This window comes from Aedes aegypti, chromosome 3 (genome assembly GCF_002204515.2).
Source record: "Aedes aegypti strain LVP_AGWG chromosome 3, AaegL5.0 Primary Assembly, whole genome shotgun sequence".
In the NCBI taxonomy this organism is placed as follows: domain Eukaryota; kingdom Metazoa; phylum Arthropoda; class Insecta; order Diptera; family Culicidae; genus Aedes; species Aedes aegypti.
Window position 1 is genome coordinate 220,069,821 of NC_035109.1, and position 21,864 is coordinate 220,091,684.

Sequence of the window (21,864 nt, forward strand, 5' to 3'; positions counted from 1 at the left end):
ATGAGCACAGCAGCGCGAGAGGTGATAGGTACTGCTCAGAGACGACCCAGAAATGGTTGGTTTGATGAGGAGTGCCAGAATGTGACGGATGAGAAGAATGTTGCCAGAAGTCGGATGTTAGTGTCTGGTACCCGGCAGAATAGAGAGCGGTACAAGGAAGCTAGAGCAGCCGAGAAACGAATTCACCGCAGAAAGAAAAGGCAGTATGAAGAAGACATCATTACTGAGGCGCAAAACAGCATCGAACAAAACGATATGCGGAGATTTTACGAAACTGTCAATGGCGTACGGAGAAAAACTGCGCCGTCTCCCGTCATGTGCAATGACCGCGAAGGTAACTTGCTGACAGACAAAATCTTGGTGGCTGCCAGGTGGAAAGAACACTTCGAGCAATTGTTGAATGGAGAGGACACGAGCGCGTCTGAGAACAGATTAATCATCAGCAACGATGGACAAGCTGTGGAGCCCCCGACGCTAGATGAGGTTAGAAGAGCGATTAAGGAGTTGAAGAACTGTAAGGCTGCTGGAAAAGACGAGCTCCCGGCCGAACTTTTCAAGCACGGTAGTGAGCAGCTGTACGAAATGCTGCACCGTACTCTGTTAAAGATATGGGAGGAAGAAGAATTGCCTGCTAGCTGGCTGGAGGGCCTCATCTGCCCTCTGTATAAGAAGGGCCACAGATTGGAGTGCGCCAATTACCGAGGAATAACGCTCCTCAATTCTGCGTACAAAATAATGTTACGTGTTCTGTTCAACAGATTGAGACCGCTGGAGGAGTCCTTCGTCGGCGAATACCAAGCTGGTTTTCGTGAGGGCCGATCAACGACGGATCAAATGTTTACCTTGCGACAAATCCTTGATAAGTTCCGGGAATACAACTTGCAGACACATCATCTGTTCATTGATTTCAAGGCGGCGTACGATTCAGTAAAGAGAAATGAGTTATGGCAGATAATGGTAGAACACGGTTTTCCGGCGAAACTGATTAGACTGATTCGTGCAACGTTGGATGGATCGAAATCAAGTGTGCGGGTTGCGGATGAGACTTCAACCTCCTTCGTAACCTTAGATGGATTGAAGCAAGGAGATGCGCTTTCGAATCTTTTGTTCAACATTGCTCTCGAAGGAGCTATAAGGAGAGCGGGCGTGCAAAGAAGCGGTACCATCGTCACCCGGTCGCATATGCTCCTGGGTTTTGCGGACGATATCGATATAATCGGAATTGATCGTCGAGCCGTAGAAGAGGCATTCGTGCCTTTTCAAAGGGAGACAGCGAGGATTGGACTTACCGTCAACACCAGCAAAACTAAGTACATGATCGCTGGTAGACAGCGTGGTTCCAATCGTGACGTTGGTAGTGAAGTGGTGCTAGGTGGTGAAAAATTTGAAGTAGTGGAAGAATTTGTGTATCTTGGTACTTTAGTGACTTGCGATAATGATGTTACCTGCGAGGTGAAAAGGCGTCTTGCAGCTGCGAATAGGGCTTTTTACGGGCTCCGTAACCAGCTTAAGTCCCGTAGCCTGCAGACGAAAACAAAATTCGCGCTATATAAGACTCTTATCCTTCCGGTTGCCCTATACGGCCATGAATCCTGGACGTTAAAAGAGGTCGACCGGAAAGCGTTTGGAGTTTTTGAGCGTAAAGTGCTGCGAACAATACTCGGCGGTAAACAAGAAAATGGCATCTGGCGGCGTCGCATGAATCATGAGTTGTACCAAGTATATAAAGAAGTGGATATTATCAAGCTCATAAAACACGGCAGGCTGCGTTGGGCTGGTCACGTGGTACGAATGCCGGAAGAACGACAAGCAAAAATAATATTCAGTAGAGAACCCGGACGAGGCCGTCGGCTTCGTGGTAGGCCGCGCACACGTTGGCTTTTTGCAGTTGAAGAGGACTTAAGGGCACTTAACGTTCAGGGCGACTGGAAGCGATTGGCTCAGGACCGAGCCCAGTGGAGAAGAATTATCCATTCGGCGTAGATTCAACGTAGCGGATTGTAGCCCATCAAGTATCAAGTATCAAGTAAGTAATCATATTTACGTGTATAAGAAGCCTCAATCCCATGAAAATGAAAAGGGGCGTATTGCCCCGTTGGGGCGTGATACACCGAATTACCCTGCAAAGTTTTTTGCAGTCTTCAAAAGATCAAAAAAAAAAAAACATGGAAAGAATTCAAATTATAGATACGCTCTTAAAGAACCAATTGTAAGAAATCGTTAGACTCACCATGATTATGATGTCTCCGTGATTACTATCTTATCTTTTGTAAACACAATTAGGACGTCACTAACGATATAGGACAGTCATCCTTTATCGCAGTGGATAGACAAGTATTTTTTATCTATCATATTTATGTTTAGTTTATTTTGTACCACCCCTTTCAATTTTGAGCTGTTCATAAAACTGTATATGTTATATTCTATTTACAAAAGCAGAATAGCTTTCTTTTTAATCTTTTAGTGATAATATAGTACTTCCGTGTTCTAATATTAAAATATACATGTATTATAGATATTTTTTCTAATTAGCTGAATTTGTTACTTACCATAAAAGTCCAACCAACCCTCAACCCGGCTGGGGAAATTGATGCAACTGAATCGATTCGGTGCCCGTCTTCGCATCATTCTGATAATGCTGGCTGCTATCGGTTACACAAACTGCGACAAATTTCCGTATCTTTTGAGCTCGATGGCAAAAATCCTCCCGCCTTTCCCGCACTGCTTCGACTTTCTATATTTATTTATAATTCATCTTACTCAAATCCAGCCTGACCGAATTCCAGATTTGCGCACGAACATAAAAAAAGAATCATACATCCACACTCTCTGCCTGGGACCTGTTTTGGCTGGTTCCCTTCCTTTTGTTCACCTTCGCAACATTAACTACTTCTTCTGCTCTTGCTGCATGCCTTATGGACCTCTTCTCCCCCTTGTGTCTGTCAAGGCTTTACCTTCCGCTTTTTTAGCTGCAATTCGACTCAATTTGAAACGAGCGACTGCGAGTGAGCATAACCATAAACAGAGACACTTTGTCACGGCACCTCTCGCTACCTTCGAATTCTTTAACTTTGGTAGTTTTCTTCTTTTCTGCGAATGTGATCGATCAATGACACACTTTTCTTCTCGTTACTCCTCCACTGACCTTTGCTACGCACGCACGCACGCCTTCATTAATATTTCTTACTTTTTATGGAAATTTCACTTTCGATTTCGCTTCTTTTCTACTTTTCTTTCACTTTTCTGATCTTTTGCAGCACCCAACAGAAGCTTCCACTATCTACGCGCTTATTTCGATTCCGATTCGGGCCGTTATTTCTTCGTCTCAGATCCTCACCGTAAGCACGTGCAAAATCAAACAGCCTTCACGAACGTAACGAAAATCAATGCAAACCCCCCTTTCACCGTATCAACTATCAATTTGCCAGTCGCAAACACGGCTTCCCCCAGGGGTTACCCTTGTCACCGGGTCACTTCCGATAAGAGCTAAACTTTGCTTTTAGCAACATCAATATGCCGCTATCGCATATACGTTTGTGTGTATACGGCCGTCGTATCGATCCAAAATGTCAGCACTGTTAAAATCACATGTTTTGCTGCGATGCCATTTCCATTAGGCAGTCTACAGACGACAGCATCCTTCGGAGCATTGATAAAGCCGACGAAGAAGGGAGAGAAAATCGATTTCCGAGGAATTTCCTAGTAAACATACGCTCGATGCTGAGTCATTCCGTTATCCCGTCTGGCTGGCTGAGGGGATGCGAGCTTGATGGTGGTAGTAATGATGCAACCTGCTATACATAGAGGGTGCACCATTCAGTCGAGTCGGGATTATCGATCAGGATGCTGAAACAAAGATAGAATAAGTTAATAACTCTCCATGAGGGGGAAATTATGCAAATAGGTAAACATTTGTGCATCTAATAGAAAATAATTTTCAGTTGTTCCTAACAGATAATTAGTAAATATTAGTCGGTTGTAAATGTATATATGTTGGGTCAATCATCATACGATTTTGATCAAAATCTAGACTAATACAACAAAAATAGACGGTTATACAATTAAATCAAGTAATGCATCGCTTGCCCACACAAACGCCAATAACACTGCGGAACAACACGATTTTGTTTCAAGCACCAAAATACCGCTGTATGCTTAATTTACGGTTGCTGAATCCATTACCATTTACAGAAATGTCATAGCACGTCTAATTTTTGAGATATTGGCTGTTGAAAATGCTAAATTTGACTATTTTAGCCAACTTGCATGCAAGTTTTACAGCTTGTATGGCAATTTATTTGCTTAATTTGCCTCAGAATTCAAACTTCGTGGGCTTCGTGGCCATGTGATTAGCGGCGTCAGTCGTTTAGGCGTATTGTGCCACGAAGCGTGGGTTCGATTCCCACTCCAGTCGGTGGAAAGTTTTCGTCAAACGAAAAATTCATCACTGGTCTACTGGGTGTTCCGTGTTGTCCGTTGCCTAATGTTCGTGATTGTTCAGTCTGTGCAGCCTCTGGCTGAAGACGGTGTAAATTGTCTTTTTAGAATTCAAACTTCATGTGTATAACAATACTTATCATCAATGTTCATAATACTTCCGATGCTCAAAACTTATTTTTTTATTGGCTTAGAAAAGTATTGTATTTTGCCATATAAAAGAATATATATTGTGCATGCTTGGTAGATTAGATCATAATATTTTTTGATAAATCATTGTTTAAATTTTACGTAAACATCAATGAAACCAGTGTTTTATACAACTTTGGTGACCTGTAGCTAAAAATTGTGACGTGCTGGAGCATTTCTGAGAACGGCATCAGATTCAGCAACCCTAAATCTGCTAGAGACACGTAAAAATGTAATTTTTGTTACGCTGTGTAATGAATTTATTATTATTATTATTTTTATTTATTGGATTGTTATTCAATTCTTCTGAAAATGAATCATCACAAACTCATTTTAAAGTCAGTAATTTGCATCAAATGCATGTGTTTTATCAGATGAATTTAAATCAAAAGAAGTCACACAAGTTTATGTTATAAATTGATGAGCGTCATGTGAAAAGCTAGATGAAAAAAAAATTATGTTTGTTTTTTAGATAAATATGACATGATTTCGTGTAATGATCGATACAAAATCGAGCTAAAAACTTAATTAAAGCTATACAAAATTGAGTTTTATTCGCACAAAATCAAGTTCTTCTGAATCAACACATCAGATGTGTAATTTTAACACATGCTAGGTTATTAGGCTCCTAGGATGATTTCTTATTCTTTTTTGCACAAAATCGATTTTTCAGAATGTATGAAAATAGTACACAGTGTATTTGTTTTTATGTAACTTTATTTGAGAGTAGTTTCGAGGAGCCTTAAACATTCTTAATGATCAGAAAAATATCCCCTATACTAACCCATGCAAAGTTGGTCTAAAATGATCTAGGAGTATTAAAGTGATTGAATGTGAATTGACAATTCATAGTTGGAATAACAAAAACATTCACAAAATTCTGTAACATTGTAAACTAACACTGATATTGTACTGATTGGCTTGTTTATGGGTATCCAGTTTTCTACATATTCTTAATCTAGGTCAATAGTTGAGCCAGAACTCAAAGTTTCAATTGTTTGTTCGTTCATTGGAACTATTTTCAGAACGCGTTTGAAGTTAATAGAATTCACTTTTGAATCATCCCTCGGAAAATTTTACTACGGTACGAGCTGTCATTATGTAAATTAAAATTTTATTGAGTCTATAGATTTAAATCTTTTTAAACATGTAGGAAAAGTGTACCAGTTATGGATATAGTGGTTCCCTTTTTGGTCATATGCGTCTTTTCAAAAAGTTTCATATTTTGAATGTTTCAATTTTAAGATATATTCGATATCAAACTACTTAACCCCTCTACCGGCAGCTTCATTTTTTACCAAAAAATTCAAATTCAAATCGTTATAACTTTTGTGTTTTTCAATATTTTCACCATTTTTTCACAAGCTCTCAAAAAACTCTTCTTGTTTTAGAATCTGTGTCGATATTGATCATTGGTCATCTGGTTTTGAAGATATTCCAAAATTCCTTGGGGGACCGACCCGTAACTAGAACCCCCCGTTAATTTCTCAGGCTACAGAATTTTAATCGTGTTCGGATATTCACTCTTCGGAACAATACATTAATGGGAGTATGTTGTGAAAAAATGAAGCAATTTGGTGCAGCCGTCTTTAAGTAATGACCATTTAGGTTTCTGGAACCACGATGGCCAAATAAAGATCTTAAAAACTTCGAAAAACATCATATCGTAATTTTTAGATATTTCCAAAAATACTGAACCAATTTGTACGATTTTTTCAGAGAAGCTCCTTATTATCTGGCATTATGTAGCCCACATTTTATTTTTTTATAAATTGATCAAAAACAAAATGGCCGCCAAAGACATTTTATATGGAAAATGTCGGTCCCCCAAGGAACATCGGAATTATCTTTAAAACCAGATCACCAATAATTAATATCGACACGGATTTATAGACTAGAAGAGTTGTTTGAGAACTTGTGAGAAAATGATGCAAAAATATTGAAAAACAAAAAAAGTTATAACGATTTGAATATTTATTTTGCTTTAAAAAATGAAGCTGCCGGTAGAGGGGTTAAACACACATAATGATGAAAAATTTGAAGATTATCAATTTTTTTATGTATGGCGAAATAGGGAACCACTATGTCCATAATTGATACACCTACCCTATTATAACACAACTAAGAAGATATTGAAGTGCAATAAAATTGTGTTATACCTAAAAAATGTGATCTTTTGATCGGGCTACTAAAAACTGTTACATTATCATCACTAAACAACCCAATGCTGGTCAGCATATTGAACGGGTTGTATTTGGAATCTCCACAGGCTTCTGGTCTCACATAATTCTGATCAGGATATTAACAGAATTTCGAACATAATATTCTCATTAGACTGGCCCAATTTAGTATGGGAGAAAAATAAAGTTGTATAATTCCACGGGGCACCTGCCAGGATTATTCTTTAGGGTTAGAGGAAGACTTCCTGAAAATTTCAGCTCATTTGGTCGTTTCATGAGCTGGCGCAATTGAATTGAAGTTAATATGGGATTTTCAGCTCAAACACATGGGAAATGACACATCATCTCCTGTTTGAGTCAGGATTGTTGATTGTTTGAATTTGAATTGTTGATCGCGTTCAATTGAACCCAGAATGTCAAAAACACTACTTGATACTATAGCAAACAATATTGTAGAAGGTTGTATGATGATTAAAATTGATTAAGTTGGAGTTTTAACTATCTGAAGTAGATTTGCAATATTGCTTAGTTTTCCTTCAACTTAGCTGGGTGGTAGTCACAAAGCGCATCATAGCCACCTATGACGCTGGGCGAGCTGCGGCACAAGGTGCATGCACATGTGTGATTGTACGGGAGGGCTGATCTAAGCCTAACTTTCGACAACTGAAAGCTTAATGAAAATGAGCTTAAATCCAGATACAACCTTCGGCAACTGTGTTCATTAGCGTATCAACTAGTGAATTTGTCATTCTGGGTTCAATTGAACGCGATTAACTAGTGTACGAGACGAAACAGTGAAAAAGGGTCAATTTTCAATATATTTGAGACGAATAGTCCGTACAAACTTTGAATTGAATGCGCCAGCTGGGGGAGCAACCAAAAGAGTTGAAATTTTGAGAGAGCTTTTTTCTTACCCTAAGGCACATATCTAGGGGGTGCCCCGTTGAGTTTTACAACTTTTTTGTTTAAGGGCCAGTCTAATTCTCATGATTTTGGTGGAAATCATTGAATCGTTATCTTTACAAAATTTTGTTTGTAATTCATAGAATTCACATAGAAACCATCACATGACAATACATATTTGAAAACCTCATAAAATCTTCTCGAAATCTTCTTAGGATTCTGTTAATTTAGAATTTTTTCAGCTTCTTCTTTCTTTTTCTGGCGTTACGTCCCTACTGAAACAGAGGCTGCTTCCCAGCTTCTCACCAGTGTTCTTATGAGCACTTTCACAGTTATTGACCGAGAGTTTTCTTTGTGAATTGATCACTCTATGTCCAGTAGAGTGATGCAAATTTTGAAATGTTTGCTCCCCTATGCTTAAACGATTTTAATCATGGTACATTGCATCCCAAAGTTTGAAATGATTCGGAAGAAATTTGACTGTGCACACGCCATTTGAAGTTTATTTGGAGATTACTATGGAAAACGCCAATCTGTTATGTTCTATCTCTTCGTCATAATATTTTATGGAAAAGTAAACAAATTCTTCTAATGTCAAATCCTCCCAGCTACAACTTTGCCGAAGACCACTTTTTGATTGGACCTCAGGATAAATTGTTATTCATCATCATAAAGTTGGTTTGCATGTAGCATGCTTCACCAACATTGGAGCTCCTGGCGGAAATAATAGATAAAGTAATCCAGGCTACTATGTTCTACAGCAAAACAGCAGTGTTGCTCTGAAAGTAATTGAATGATCATCTCAGCATGATTTAGACTTTGTTATCAAGAATAACAAATTATCCTTACGTCCCATCGAAATGTGGTGTTCGGCAAAGTTGTCGCTGGGAAGTTTTCACATGAGATAAGTGTGTTCACTTTTCCATAGATTATTATGACGAGCAGTTAGAGGACTGAACACAAAAGGTTTGCCTTTTCCATAGTAATTTCCATATAAACTTCAAATAGCGTGTGCACAACCAAATTTCTTCCGAATCACTTCAAATTTTGGGAGGATCATTTTCATCAGAATTGACATCGTTTAAGCATAGGGGAGCATAAACTTCAAAATTTGCATCAGTCTAATGTCCAGGGAAGCCGAGAAAATTTCCATTACGAAAAGTTCATCGACCGGTGGGACTCGATCCTACGACCCTCAGCTTGGTCGTGCTGAATAATTGCGCGAGGAATTGGATCGGAGCACTGTAAAGTTTCGCATGAACATCAATTAAATTTGAATTTTAGTTGTAAGTGTAAGCATTCCGTTACAAAATTCATGAGGAGATCCAAACAAAATTCTGTTATAAATGTTCACAGAATTGTGTATTATAGAATTTGCTGCATAATAGATCTAGGCACAATTGTGTTTAACCTTCCGACTGTCGCGCGAGAAGTCGCGCGATATTCTTTGTACAACACCCTTCATTTTTCAAATACCTCGCGATCTAGATTAAATGTAGAAAAACCATCTTCGACAAAGTTGTTTAGGTGATCAAGGGCTGATAGATCCGGAACTCCAGCGGCGCAAGTGTGCATCAAACTTTTGATTTGTAGCTATTTCAGGAGCCTGACCACTTAGAAAGATGACGTCTTCGGCAAAGTTGCTCAGTAGCTCACGGACTACCGCCATGCGGGGTGACATTGGGCCTAGGGGGTGACTTTGACCGCCTCTTTCGATGCATTTCATGATTAGTAGGAACGGCAAAACATTAATCTATGATAATCTATTGGCTATTTATAACGTATTCTTGAAGCTTGGCTCATTATTTTCATTATTCTGACTTTAGCTTGCTGTAAAAATGTTGGCCCAAAATCACCCTTATGGACCAATGTCACTCCGCACGACGGTATCATAATTCTAGCCAAGAGATTCATGATTTCGACACCAGATGGCAATAAGGGGCCTTCCTTAGCCGAGTGGTAAAAATTCACGGTCGGTCCAGGATCTTTCCGTAATGGAAATTTTCTTGACTTCCCTAGGTAGGGCAACGGTCGTATTTTGGACCTCCTAAGGAAGCGATTTTAGTTTTTTGTCCCAAATAATTAATTGCACAGCCTAAACATGTAAAAGAACATGACAAAATGTAGAGAAAAACTTCTTCTACGAGAAAAAAATGCCCATACGGTCATGAAGGATCTAAAAAAACGTCGAAAATAATTGAATTGTAAAGTACTGTTTTTCATTATTTTGGACACACCAATACATTTTGGACCCTCAAAGTATATATTTTGGACACCCGGCATTTTTTATCGTTTGGCGACAAAGTCCACGACACTGGTTGTATAATATGCTTGCTCATAGTCTAATGAATCGATTGGCAATGGAAAACCGAAGAAAGTCTCCGCTTTTAGTTCAGAAATTTGAAAAAAGTTTTTGTTTACATTTGAAAAAAAAATCTGACGGCATCAATTTATGTATGTAACGTGTTGTAACGGTTGCATGGATGAACCGATTAATTTAAATTAATTTCAGATAAAATAAACACATTTTCTATTAACAAACGGTTGATGCAAGTGCGAAATTGCCCTATTTTTCCAAATGGCATGCGAATAAAGTTGGTCTTTCGATTTAAACTGGGAAATTTGCACGAAAATGGCCCATGGGGTCCAAAATATGTAGGGGTCCAAAAATATTGGTTACCCTAGTAGACAGTAATATTGCTCTGTTATCTCCTTTCAAAATGCTGTGAATCTGTCTATTTTTTTTTCCTTCGGGTTCTTCGCAGAATTCAAACTAATAGGAACTGTCGTGTATCTCAAGTCAGTTCAACAAATAGACATAATAATTAGACCGCTATTGTCGCTGCTAATCTTGTGACCAACATCTAGTATGCGAATTTTCGAGGTGGTACTCAAAGTGTCAAATTTCGTTCAACTTATCCATAGCAACCTGCTTTCGAAATCAAAATATTGGTTCTGTCGTATTTCTGGCCTTCATCCGAGCGTGTTGGGTGAAACAATGGGGTTTTCGTGTGGTTTGTGTGCCTTAGAGAGTTTTGATTCTTCATACATTATCGTCAAGGTGTGTGGTTTATTTTAAATGAACGGATATAAAGATATATAGGGACCCAGATAGCCGTAGCGGTAAACGCGCAGCTATTCAGCATGACCAAGCTGAGGGTCGTGGGTTCGAATCCCACCGGTCGAGGATCTTTTCGGGTTGGAAATTTTCTCGACTTCCCAGGGCATAGAGTATCTTCGTACCTGCCACACGATATACACATGCAAAAATGGTCATCGGCATAGTAAGCTCTCAGTTAATAACTGTGGAAGGGCTTATAAGAACACTAAGCTGAGAAGCAGGCTCTATCCCAGTGGGGACGTAAACGCCAGAAAGAAGAAGAAGATATAAAGATATATTAATGAGTTGGTGCCTGTTATTATTGCGTAGTTATAGATTAAGTGTAGGCCTTCCCCGGACACTTCAATCTGCAGCATCATGAGTGTTGAAGTAAAAGTTCCAGTAATATACCGGAAGGGAAAATGGTGCAGCATCGGTACCGAATTGAAATTATACAATTGGTTTGTCCTGTAGCTGACTGCGGAAGTTTGCGTCTACGAGTCAGCTAAGATCTAGGCTAAGGCATGAAATTTCTTCAACACATTCAGAACAGTTCTTCATTAGAAGGATACCATCGTGTTATTTTATCGATATGCGTGTAATTGCCGTTCTTCCATACTTAAAGATGCACCATAGATTCTGTTAAGTTAAAAACGTATTGCTTACACTTGTGGGTCTAATCAAAACTTCTATATAAGTTAGATCCCGACCAATTGACCTTATCGAATAGCAACTCTCATAATGTAGGTTTTTCTTCCAAAGTTGTCTCAAAACAAAACAAATAGTTTGACAGTTTGAGTACCGGTTGTTCGCTCCCAGGTTTGCGCCAATTGAATTCAACGCTACTGTGGTTGATTCATCTGCATCACAGCCATTGTATGGAGGAAACAGCGCCTCTAGCGTTCTAATTCTAATATTTCTATTGTTCAACATGTAAAAGTAAGCTTTGAGAAAATAACTGACAGGTTTTTGCCTAATTTAACAGAAAGAAATCGTTCTGTATCGTCAGTGTAACTGAAAGATTTTTGGAAGATATGTTGACTGTTGAGACTATTGGAAACTGATATTAGACTTGCCACTTGCGAATCATAGCAGTGGCGCAAACTGGATATTATTGAAGCTAGAAGCTTCCGGGCTAATTGTAAAATTACTCAAGAATGACTGCAGGAACTCCATTACATCGTTTGCTGTAAATTCTTAAACAATTCTGCAAGTATATTAAGTGTTTCTGATAAAAATTCTCTCAGAAACTCTCCAAAATATACTCTATTTTTATGAATCATAGGAAATATGATCTAATCTATTGAACATTTGGATTCGGAGCTTTTCCGATGTCCCTTGGAGTTATACATATACATATAAAGAGTTTCCCTAAACCAATTGTAATGTTAAATATTTTAAAGATTTTCATCACCATAGTGACACCAGAAACATAAATTTCCGTTACTTTTAAACGCTATCATCGGTGTGCTTCTTGTTTCTAAACAGTCTTGAATTGTTTCAAAAAGCAAGCAACCGAACGTGGAGAAAATGGTTTGGCCAGAAGTATTTACAAAGGGCATGGTTAAGCGGTGGTCCCCAATAGAACATCTCTGGAACTATATGACAAATATGACAATCAGAGGGCAGATTGTAAAAGTAGAAGAGTATTCCTAGTAAGTTGCTGATTAGTTATTCTGCATATAATACCTAAAAACTGCCTTTTTGGGGGATACTATCAGAACGTTGTAAGTGGAAGATTATAAAATCTAGCACAAACTCATCTCGTAAGTTTGCATATAGTTGAGGAAAACATATGTTCCCAGTCGATTCTCGAGTCATTTGGTCTAAAGGTTTACACGGGTTTTTAAGGCAACCTATGGTAAAGCATTGCAAAAAATCAGTCAAAGAAAAATAATTAAAACTAAGACGAATTTTGGTGGATCCAACTTCAGTGGGGATCCAAAAGCCTAGTAATCTATTGAGCATCGATATATATCCAGGTTACGCCAAAAAAATAGCCAAGTTATTAGCATCTATTACTTACTCCACCCATTTTGCAGACATGAATCTAGGTTCGAATGAAAATCGTTTGGCATTCCCATCTACGATAGCAATACCAAGCGATCGATGCATTCAGTCCAGTTGATTTCGTTCGAAAGTTATATTCGACGTAAATAATAATGATAGTGATTGAAAGCAATTATAGATTTTCGGACAAATTGCATGTAAATTCTATACAACGAAATCGAATTCATTGAGAGTGTTAGTTTTCTTTACAAAATAGATTCAATAAAATAAAAGGTTATGACAGTTATAAGTATCAATGTACCTACTTGAAAATCAGTTATCCTCTTCAGATTTGTAACCGCGTTTCTACGTCAATATCTGGCGTGCTTTCTGCGTGACATCGCTGGCGAAAAATTCCCTATCCGCACTTTGCTTCGCTGGAGTCTCTGTTGGATCAATATTCATAGGATTGGATATGAACGTTGATAGCGATTTCCGATAAAAATAGAATTGTAACCGAAAAGTTTCACTACTCAGCTATGGAAATGATATTCACCCATCAACTATTGATCGTAAATTAGTTTCACATCACAAATCACAATATATACACAGCTGTAACTGGCAACTTTTATTTCCCATTTTAGGGGTTTCAGCCAAGCATTGTAAACTGTTTCGCAAGCACGCCCAACGCTCACGTTTCACACTTTGCTTGCAGATAATGATCAACCCAGTAACGCTATCATAATCCACCAAGCAGAAGATCTGCCAACTGGCGGTACTTGGTTTGATGTGGAAAAATCACGACACCACAGATTGGACAAGACGAGCACGTTTCTGCCCTGACCCGGCAAATTATCAACTCACCCCCGGCACAAGAAGGTTTTCACCTCACTCAATTTCCGAGAACGCAAGACACCCTACAATCTGGTAAACACAAAATGCATCCACGCTAATCATCCAGAGACTCTCGTCTGCTTGCCATACACTTATCTGCGTTCCTTGTCTATGCCGGTAATCTATCACATAGCATCCACTAATAGTACAAACACTCCACAGCGGCGAACCCTACGCGAGTGATGAGGAAAATCACGCAGTCAATCCTCAGCCAAACTCAAAGAAACGCAAATCCGCGCGATCCAAAGCGTACGGCGTGCGAAAACATACTGACTGCATGAAGGCGACGACACAACACGCTACGACCGACCAGAAGGCGGTGGGTGGCGACGAATGAACAGCCGGCAACATTAACCCTTCAACTCCCAGTGATCTATTTTGAGATCAGATTTTTTTAAAGATTAGTCACTTTATGAATACAGTTAGTTTTTTTTTTTGACAATTTTGAAAAATGGTATCCTCGGCAATGTTGTGAAAGAGCTCAAAGGCAGCGTAATGGTAGTTTTTTTTAATTCAGATTCCTTCCACTAGGTTGCACAAGAAGCATATATACTAGAGTTGTTCAAAAAATCGTTTTCGCTCCACACCGTTCATTCGATTCTAGATCAAATTCTGAGTGTCCTCCCAAAATTTGATCTCATTCGGATGAAAATTCTTAACATTTATATTTGGTTAAATAACCTTCAATGTAGCCCATCCTATGCCCTAAACGAATTTTAAATTTTAAAAATTCAAATTATTTCTGGGATATAACAGGTTTACATTCATTCGCTCACGCTGAGCATAAACCAATGAAGTGAGAAGCATAAACATGGAGAGGAAGTTTTTGTGTTGGGGGCGCTGTTGGTAAGGTGTTTCATTTATGCTGCTTCTATGTCTTTGCTTCGATATCAGTGTAGCTGAGAAGATGAATGCTACCGAAACTGGTGGGAAGAGAGAAATCGTGTGTACCTCTCTGCATGATAACAGGAATGAACACCACAATAAACTATGGGTTGCTTCTATACAGCAAGATGGTCAAAATTATGTTTAAGTTTCTACCCAAGACACGAGCATTTTTCTAGATTATAAAGATGTGTAAGATAATCCTTCCTTAGCCGAGTGGTTAGAGTTCGCAACTACCAAGCAAAGTGTCTGGGTTCGATTCCCGGTCGGTCCAGGATCTTTTCGTAATGGAAATTTCCTTGACTCCCCTGGGCATAGAATATAATCGTACCTGCCACACGATATACGAATGCGAAAATGGCAACTTTGGCAAAGAATGCTCTCAGTTAATAACTGTGGAAGTGCTCATAAGAACACTAAGCTGAGAAGCAGGCTCTGTCCCAGTGAGGACGTTAATGCCAAGAAGAAGAAGAAGTAGACATGTTGTCACGTTGAAACATTGGAACAAATACCGAAAAGCTAAACATTACATATAATTTGCAATTGGATTAGATGGACAAATTGATGTGAAGATTTGATAAAAAATTACACGTCTTCTCAGTGTGAATCGAGCTCACGACTCCCCGATCTCTAGTATTTATCGAGCAACGGACTCATGTTCCGTAACCGGTCGTTTGAGAACGTCGCGACCCATTGGAAGCCCACACAATAGAAACCTCAGCCAGCGCAGTTGCTGGCTAGTGTAGTGTGCTATTCCTATACCTAAAAAACAATGCGCTCTCGGGCTAGGCATTGGATATATATAGAAAGCGTTGTGTTTGGATGGGCATCTAATTCTTCCGAAAGAGGTACACTTTGCGAAAAAGGACCACGTGATTATTGAGCTGAAATCGAATTCAGGTTAACTTCTGCGTTCATGAGTCCTCTCATGGCGTAGTGGTAACGCGCCCCAACTAGAGATCGGGGAGTCGTGAGTTCGATTCTCACTGAGAAGACGTGTAACTTTTTCGCAAATCTTCACGTCAATTTGTCCATCTAATCCAATTGCAAATTATATGTAATGTTTAGCTTTTCCGTAGTTGTTAAACTTCCACTCGGCTGGTTGGCCGTAAACCACGATTCATAATTAAAAACAAGTATTGGAACAAATGTCAAATGAAATAATTAATAATTTCAGGCAAACATCGTTACAATCTTCTATTGCCACGATCAATGCGTTATATATTTAGGTTAAGTTAGGTTAAAAAATTAAAAACGTATTTTTCTCTTATAAGCAGATGATCAACTCACATGTAAAACATCTGAACTGCTACGGAAAATGAAATGTAATTTGTTGTTAACATATCTTAAAAATCAGATTTTTAAGTAAAATCTTAAATTTGTTTTACCAAATTAGGATGATAGTGTTCTCACAAGACGCGACGCGAGACTGGACACAACACTTATTGTTCTTACAAACATATAAAGGATTTAAACATTTACCTTTTTCGTCGACCGGTTTCGGGCTCGATGTTGCCCATCTACAGGACGATGTCCAACTGATTACATAGAAGAGAACAAAACAGCTTCGTACTTTCTCCAGTACACGTCAGAAAGAGATAACACTATTTGAAGTCCAGTTTCGTCAAGTGAAAAAGCGGCGAACTTATCGGGGCATCGTCGTCATTCATCAACGGTTGTTCGGCATTGGAGATGAACATAGATTCCCAAGCATTTAAATGGGAAACTTTCCGGACGCTCTTTTTAAGCTTCGCCTTGTCCCAGTCTATGTTGTGTTTGAGTTCAACAGAATATACTGCCACACTAGACTCATGGACTCGTTCGTTATCCACAGCGTTTCGGTGTTCCCTCAAACGGATTTTAAATTTCCTTCGCGTTTGGCCAATATAAACTGATGGGCAGTCTTTGCATGGAATCTCATAGATTCCAGACAGATCTTCCGCAGGGGTCTTGTCTTTGAGGGCACACAAATACTCCTTCAGTGTGTGGCCACTTTTGCTTCCTGTCATTTTACTGAACAAACTTTCCTAAGAAACCAATGTGTTTTGAAGCCTCTAACAACATATTGAAAAACTGGCGGCACGTTAGTTCTCCCCTCGGTCCCCTACAATTTGTTTCACCTCGAAAAAATGCGGAACCCTTTTTCCCCTATGATTTTTGTTTATGTTTTCATTCATCATAATGGGTTCCGTTGGTTTCGCTACCTCCTTCCTCTACGGTTCCTGAAATCTCCGTTATCACCGCGGAAACCACCTTCACCGCTTCGGCCGGTTATGACTGCACCCGCTGAACACTACACGGTTCTGTAATGCAAGGATTGTAGTCAACAGATGCCTTATTGTCAACAGATGTTTTGTGCCGACGAGGATTGAATAAGCCGGAAGATTCCCGACATGAAGCAACAACAACCGTTCAAAATTTCCTTGCGCGGCTGTTGCTGCCTCTAGGCGGGAATCTTCCGGATCTACAGCCAACAGATAGATTTAGACATTTGTCGGCATGAACAGCAAAAATAGTTTCTAACAGAACTGTTGGGTGGATGAGAGATTTGTTTGCGGGGTGGGTTTGAATTTTGAATCTGTGGAGCATAATATATTTTTCCTACAGGAAAACTTGAATCGGGTTGGGGTTGAAACTGTGATTCGGGTTGCGCCAGTTCCAACCTGGTTCAAGAACGTTTGTTTGAGTAATTGGCTTGTTTAGGGGTATCCTGTTTTTTTTTACATATTCTGGTTCTACGTTACAAACTGAGCCAGTATCCAAAATTTCATAATTTTCCGTGCCCTGGAACTATTTTTAAAACACGTTTGAATTTAGTATGGAAATCACGTTTGAATCACCCCTCGGCAAATTTTACTTCGGGACGAGCTGTCATTATGTAAATTGAAATGTCATTGAGTCGACGTAATGAAATCTTCTTTAATCACTTACTATATTAAAATTAAGATAATAAAGCGCAATAAAATCATGTTACACTTGGAAAAATGTGCTTTTTCGATCAAGCTACAAAGAACTGTGAATTTTTCAGCACTCGACAACCCAATTTGAGATTAGTTTCGTTGGCGCTCCTGTTTGTGGCGCCCTAATCGGGATCACGGTCAGTTTGAGCGTGCACCTGATTTGACGTTTCCAAATGTAAACAAGCATCCCAATGCAGGGGTGGAATCGAAAAACTGTTGAAAAATCACCACGCTGATACCCATTGGTCTGTTGGGTGTTTTGTGTGCCCTTTATCAGCATTGTTATTTAGTATAAAAGCTAACAACCTCTATGGGAGCCGCACGGGAAGTTTTTGTGACAATCAATCATTATGCTTACGTTTGAAGGATCGAATTTCAATTTATTACCACTGAGAGGCAGCATGCCCGCTCGGTGGGGAAACGAGAGAAAATAAATTCTTACAAGAAGGGCCGCATTTACGGGAGGGCCAAAGGGGCTATGGCCCCCGGACTCCCACATTTTAGGGGCCCCCACAAATCTCTAAAAACATATGTATAGTTAAATTTTACGAATAATTACTACCAATGCAATAGTAGGGTGATCATGGTACTTTGGACAGACCGTTATGCGTATAAAATTTGGCCATTTACGGCAAAATCAAATGGAGGAGGCCAAATTATATACGCGTTACACTCTGTCCAAAATACATGAAACGCCCTACATATTTCTTGGAATCACATCACATGATTTAAAATACGTTTTTCATAAACCCGGAATAATGGGCGAATATATGCAAAGATACTCAAAAAATAACTGCATAAACAAAATATTAAAACTTTCAGAATGGGATTTTGTTGACTTCAGGAGAAACAAGAAGTTTATAAAAGATTCAAAAACGATTCGGATAAACAAGCAGAGTGTCATCCTTTCCAACTGTAACGAAAGCTTTCTCAACGGAGTAGTGTTTGATCCTTCGACCTGATTGCTTGCTCCTGTGGGGCGAGCGACGAACGCTTGTTTGGCGTTCAAAGCTTTTATCGAGTAATATCGCGAATCCGGTTACGCGCATTCATTTCAAATTACAGTTAACTCTCCCTTACTCGATATTGAAGGGACCATCGAGTTAGGGAGGTATCGACATACAGAACACATATTTTTCAAATTTTAAAGATTTAATTATTTTGACAAAACACGTTCAAAAAAGTAATTTAAATGTGAAATATAATACAATTTTACCACATTTACCTATGTGACACTTTTTTACCGTTCAGCAAAAATTGAAAATTTTATCACCCAGAAATAGGCAGTAAACCTCAATTTTACTATCAATTTAGTCATAATATTGAAATTCTTATTTTTTTTAACATTTGGAGGACATTTGGAACTTTTCATGAAAATATCGAGTTAGAGAGGTAAATTCACTTGGGAAACTGGAACAGATAGCATCGAGTTAGGGAACATCGAGTTAGAGAGGTATCGACTTACAGAGGTATCAAAGCATGCTAAATTGAAGGGACCGCGTATTCCATCGAGTTAGGGGAAATATCGAGATACAGAATATCGAGTAAGGGAGAGATGACTGTATATATTTATCGTTTACCAATCCTTTACCCAAACCTTTCCCATATCCAAACTCCCAGTGTCTACTTGTGGCAGTGCAGAGGACTCCTCGGCTTCCATAAAGCAAGTAACACGTCAACATTTCCTCCCATCCCCAAATTAACGTGCATTCGGACACAGCCAGCGCCGTTATTGTTTGCTGTAATAATGAGAGCACCAGTACTTACACATTGAGGATGTTACTGATCCCGAGTAGTGTCTGTTGCTTCCCTGTGTAAGTACAGCTGTTCTTGCAATAACGGAGTAGCATCTCCCAACTAACATTCACTCATTTAAGAAACACCATTATGGCAGTTTTATTCAGCATCATGTTTAATAACATTTTGATAATTTTCATGGCCAACCTTTGTTCAGGCGTTGTTCACACAAATTTGGAGAAACTTTAAAGCATGTCGTCGATTTTCAACTTTATTTTTCAGCTTTTAAAACGCTTTACAAGCATTTAGTTCAGCTTTTATACGACTGGTCCAAAAATAATTAAAAACAAATAAAAAACAAAAAAATATTTTTCAGGCGCTTCAATTAAAATGTAGTGTTTACAATTATGTTGATATGACAACCATATTAAAAATCGCCTGTATACTGGATTCGAACTCGAGACCTTCCAATCGTCAGCGGTATGCCTTGCCATCTGCGCCATCCTAGAATTGATGAATGAATCGTCCAGTGCAAAATATAAACCTCTCATAGCTGAATATTGATCTTGTTTGAGCTTCTATTCGACATCGTCTAATCAACACATGGTACGCTAATCAACAACTAAACAAGCATATTATTCAGCTGATGTTTAGTGCTGATCCAAGCTGAGTTCAGTCGGCTATTTTTAGCGCACAGTGAGAAAATTTAAGGCAATGATGGTCAAAAATAATATTTATTTACACATAGTGAAATCAGTCTGAAATGATTAAGGTGCATCGAAGCCAAACCTCAAATTTTCAAGAGCACAAATCTAGAGAACCAAACTGCGCAGCGGTTCGAGCAGAAAACATAATCGATTAGTCACACGCTGGTGATGACCAATCGATTTAGTTTTCAGCTTGAACGGATGTTTGGTTCTCTAGATTTATGTTCTTGAAAATTTGAGTTAGTTAGTTTAGTTTGTTCAAAACTTCAATTTTAATGATTCAATAACTTAGATTAAAATTCATTTATTTTATAAATTATATTTGTATTTATTAATTATATTATTGATTTGTATTTTCCATTTCTGTCAAAGAAATGTCCACTTTTCTTGTACGGAACATCATCCCGAGCAAGCGAAAAAAGCTTATAAAAAAAAGCTAATAAAAATAGCTAATTATAATATGGATAGCAGAAAGTGATAATAACCTGAGAGATATAATATGTAAAAGATCTGGAAACGATATCTAAAATTAACTACATACAAAAATCAAACAAAATTTTGATGTTGTCTTCAGATCTTTTATGTCAATCAAGTCAATATCACGCTTTGTTTGTCAGTACTTCGCTCCTACTAGGAATACTTAGCTCAAATGTTTGTTTTTCAAAATAATCCTACATTTCTGGAGGCTGACCATGTTTATTTTCTAAACGACTATTCAAAAAGTTTTGAGAAAGCAAAAGTAATAAGCTTTGAAATGCATTCGGAACTCAACACGCATTTCGGATATTTTGTCCATTTTATGAAATTTAGCTATAGTGTGATCGATTTTACAAGGCTTATTTATTACTGAACAATGTGTTTGTTAATCGTCATTTTGGCCTTTATTGGATCAACTGTTCTTATAATATACCGAAGCTGAATTAGGATTTTATAAGATACTTATTCAGCTCTTATTCATGCTTATGTTAAACATGTGGAAATAGCTGAAGTGCGATGCAAAACGTTAGTTCGTCTTCTGAATATCCTTTTATACATATACATTTGTTTAGTGGAATATTAGCTTTTTAATTGGGGAAACATGTCTTGTTCAGCTCAGGGGGGTACATGAAATTTCCGAAATCGAATTTTTTTTTTTGATGCTAGATGTCTTAGAAATGCATGAAACGTCGAGATCTGGTGTTATTTGGAAAAATTTTTTTTTGAAAAAATCGACCTTTTGGGACTTAGTAAATTTTTGAGTTTGGGGAGTGAATTGAATTTGAAATGAACGATTTGAATTCAATTGCTGAGAAATTCAAGGCAATAGTATTAAAACATATCCTATATCAATGTTGGCCACTGAAAGCATATTATATGTGATATTTCATTAGAGTGGTTCATTTACTTTCCATTAGGGTGGTCCTTTTTGTTAAAAAATAAAAAAAAACAAAAAAAATAGAATTTTAATTGAATATTGAAGACAATAGTATTGGAACATCTCTCACATTATCGTAAGCCATTTTCTACATTTAATATGTGGTATTTTATTAGGCTGGTTCACTTATTTTCCATTACGGTGGGCCTTTCAGTCGAAAAATCATAATTTGAAGGGATATTAAAAACAATAGTATTTGATCACCACTTTCATCATCGTAGGCCATTTCCTTCATTAGATTCGTGATATTTCATTGGGAAGGCTCACTTATATTCCATTACGGTGGTCCTTTAAAAAAATTGAGAATTTGAATGAAATAGAAAACACAAGAGTAATTAAACATCACCTATGTCATCGTAGGCCACTGTTAACATATAATATGTGATATTTCATTGGGGCTATTGTCCTCAGTTTTGCATAAGGGTGATCATTTAATTTGTAAATTAAAAAAAAATATTCTCAACAGATC

General features: G+C 38.3%; 1 protein-coding gene across 2 annotated transcripts in view; it reads right to left on the bottom strand.

The window, feature by feature from the left end:
• The window catches only part of LOC5579847 (probable Ras GTPase-activating protein), a 538,326-nt gene extending 524,366 nt beyond the window's left edge, over positions 1 to 13,960 (bottom strand). For both annotated transcript variants that reach the window (XM_021854121.1, XM_021854120.1), the window contains exons 1-2: positions 13,125 to 13,960; positions 2,550 to 3,846 (exon numbers count right to left, since the gene is read on the bottom strand). In XM_021854121.1, coding sequence (XP_021709813.1) covers positions 2,550 to 2,628 — 79 coding nt within the window. In that variant the 5' untranslated portion in view covers positions 2,629 to 3,846; positions 13,125 to 13,960. The remainder of the gene's footprint in view (positions 1 to 2,549; positions 3,847 to 13,124) is intronic.
• Positions 13,961 to 21,864: the final 7,904 nt, after the last annotated feature.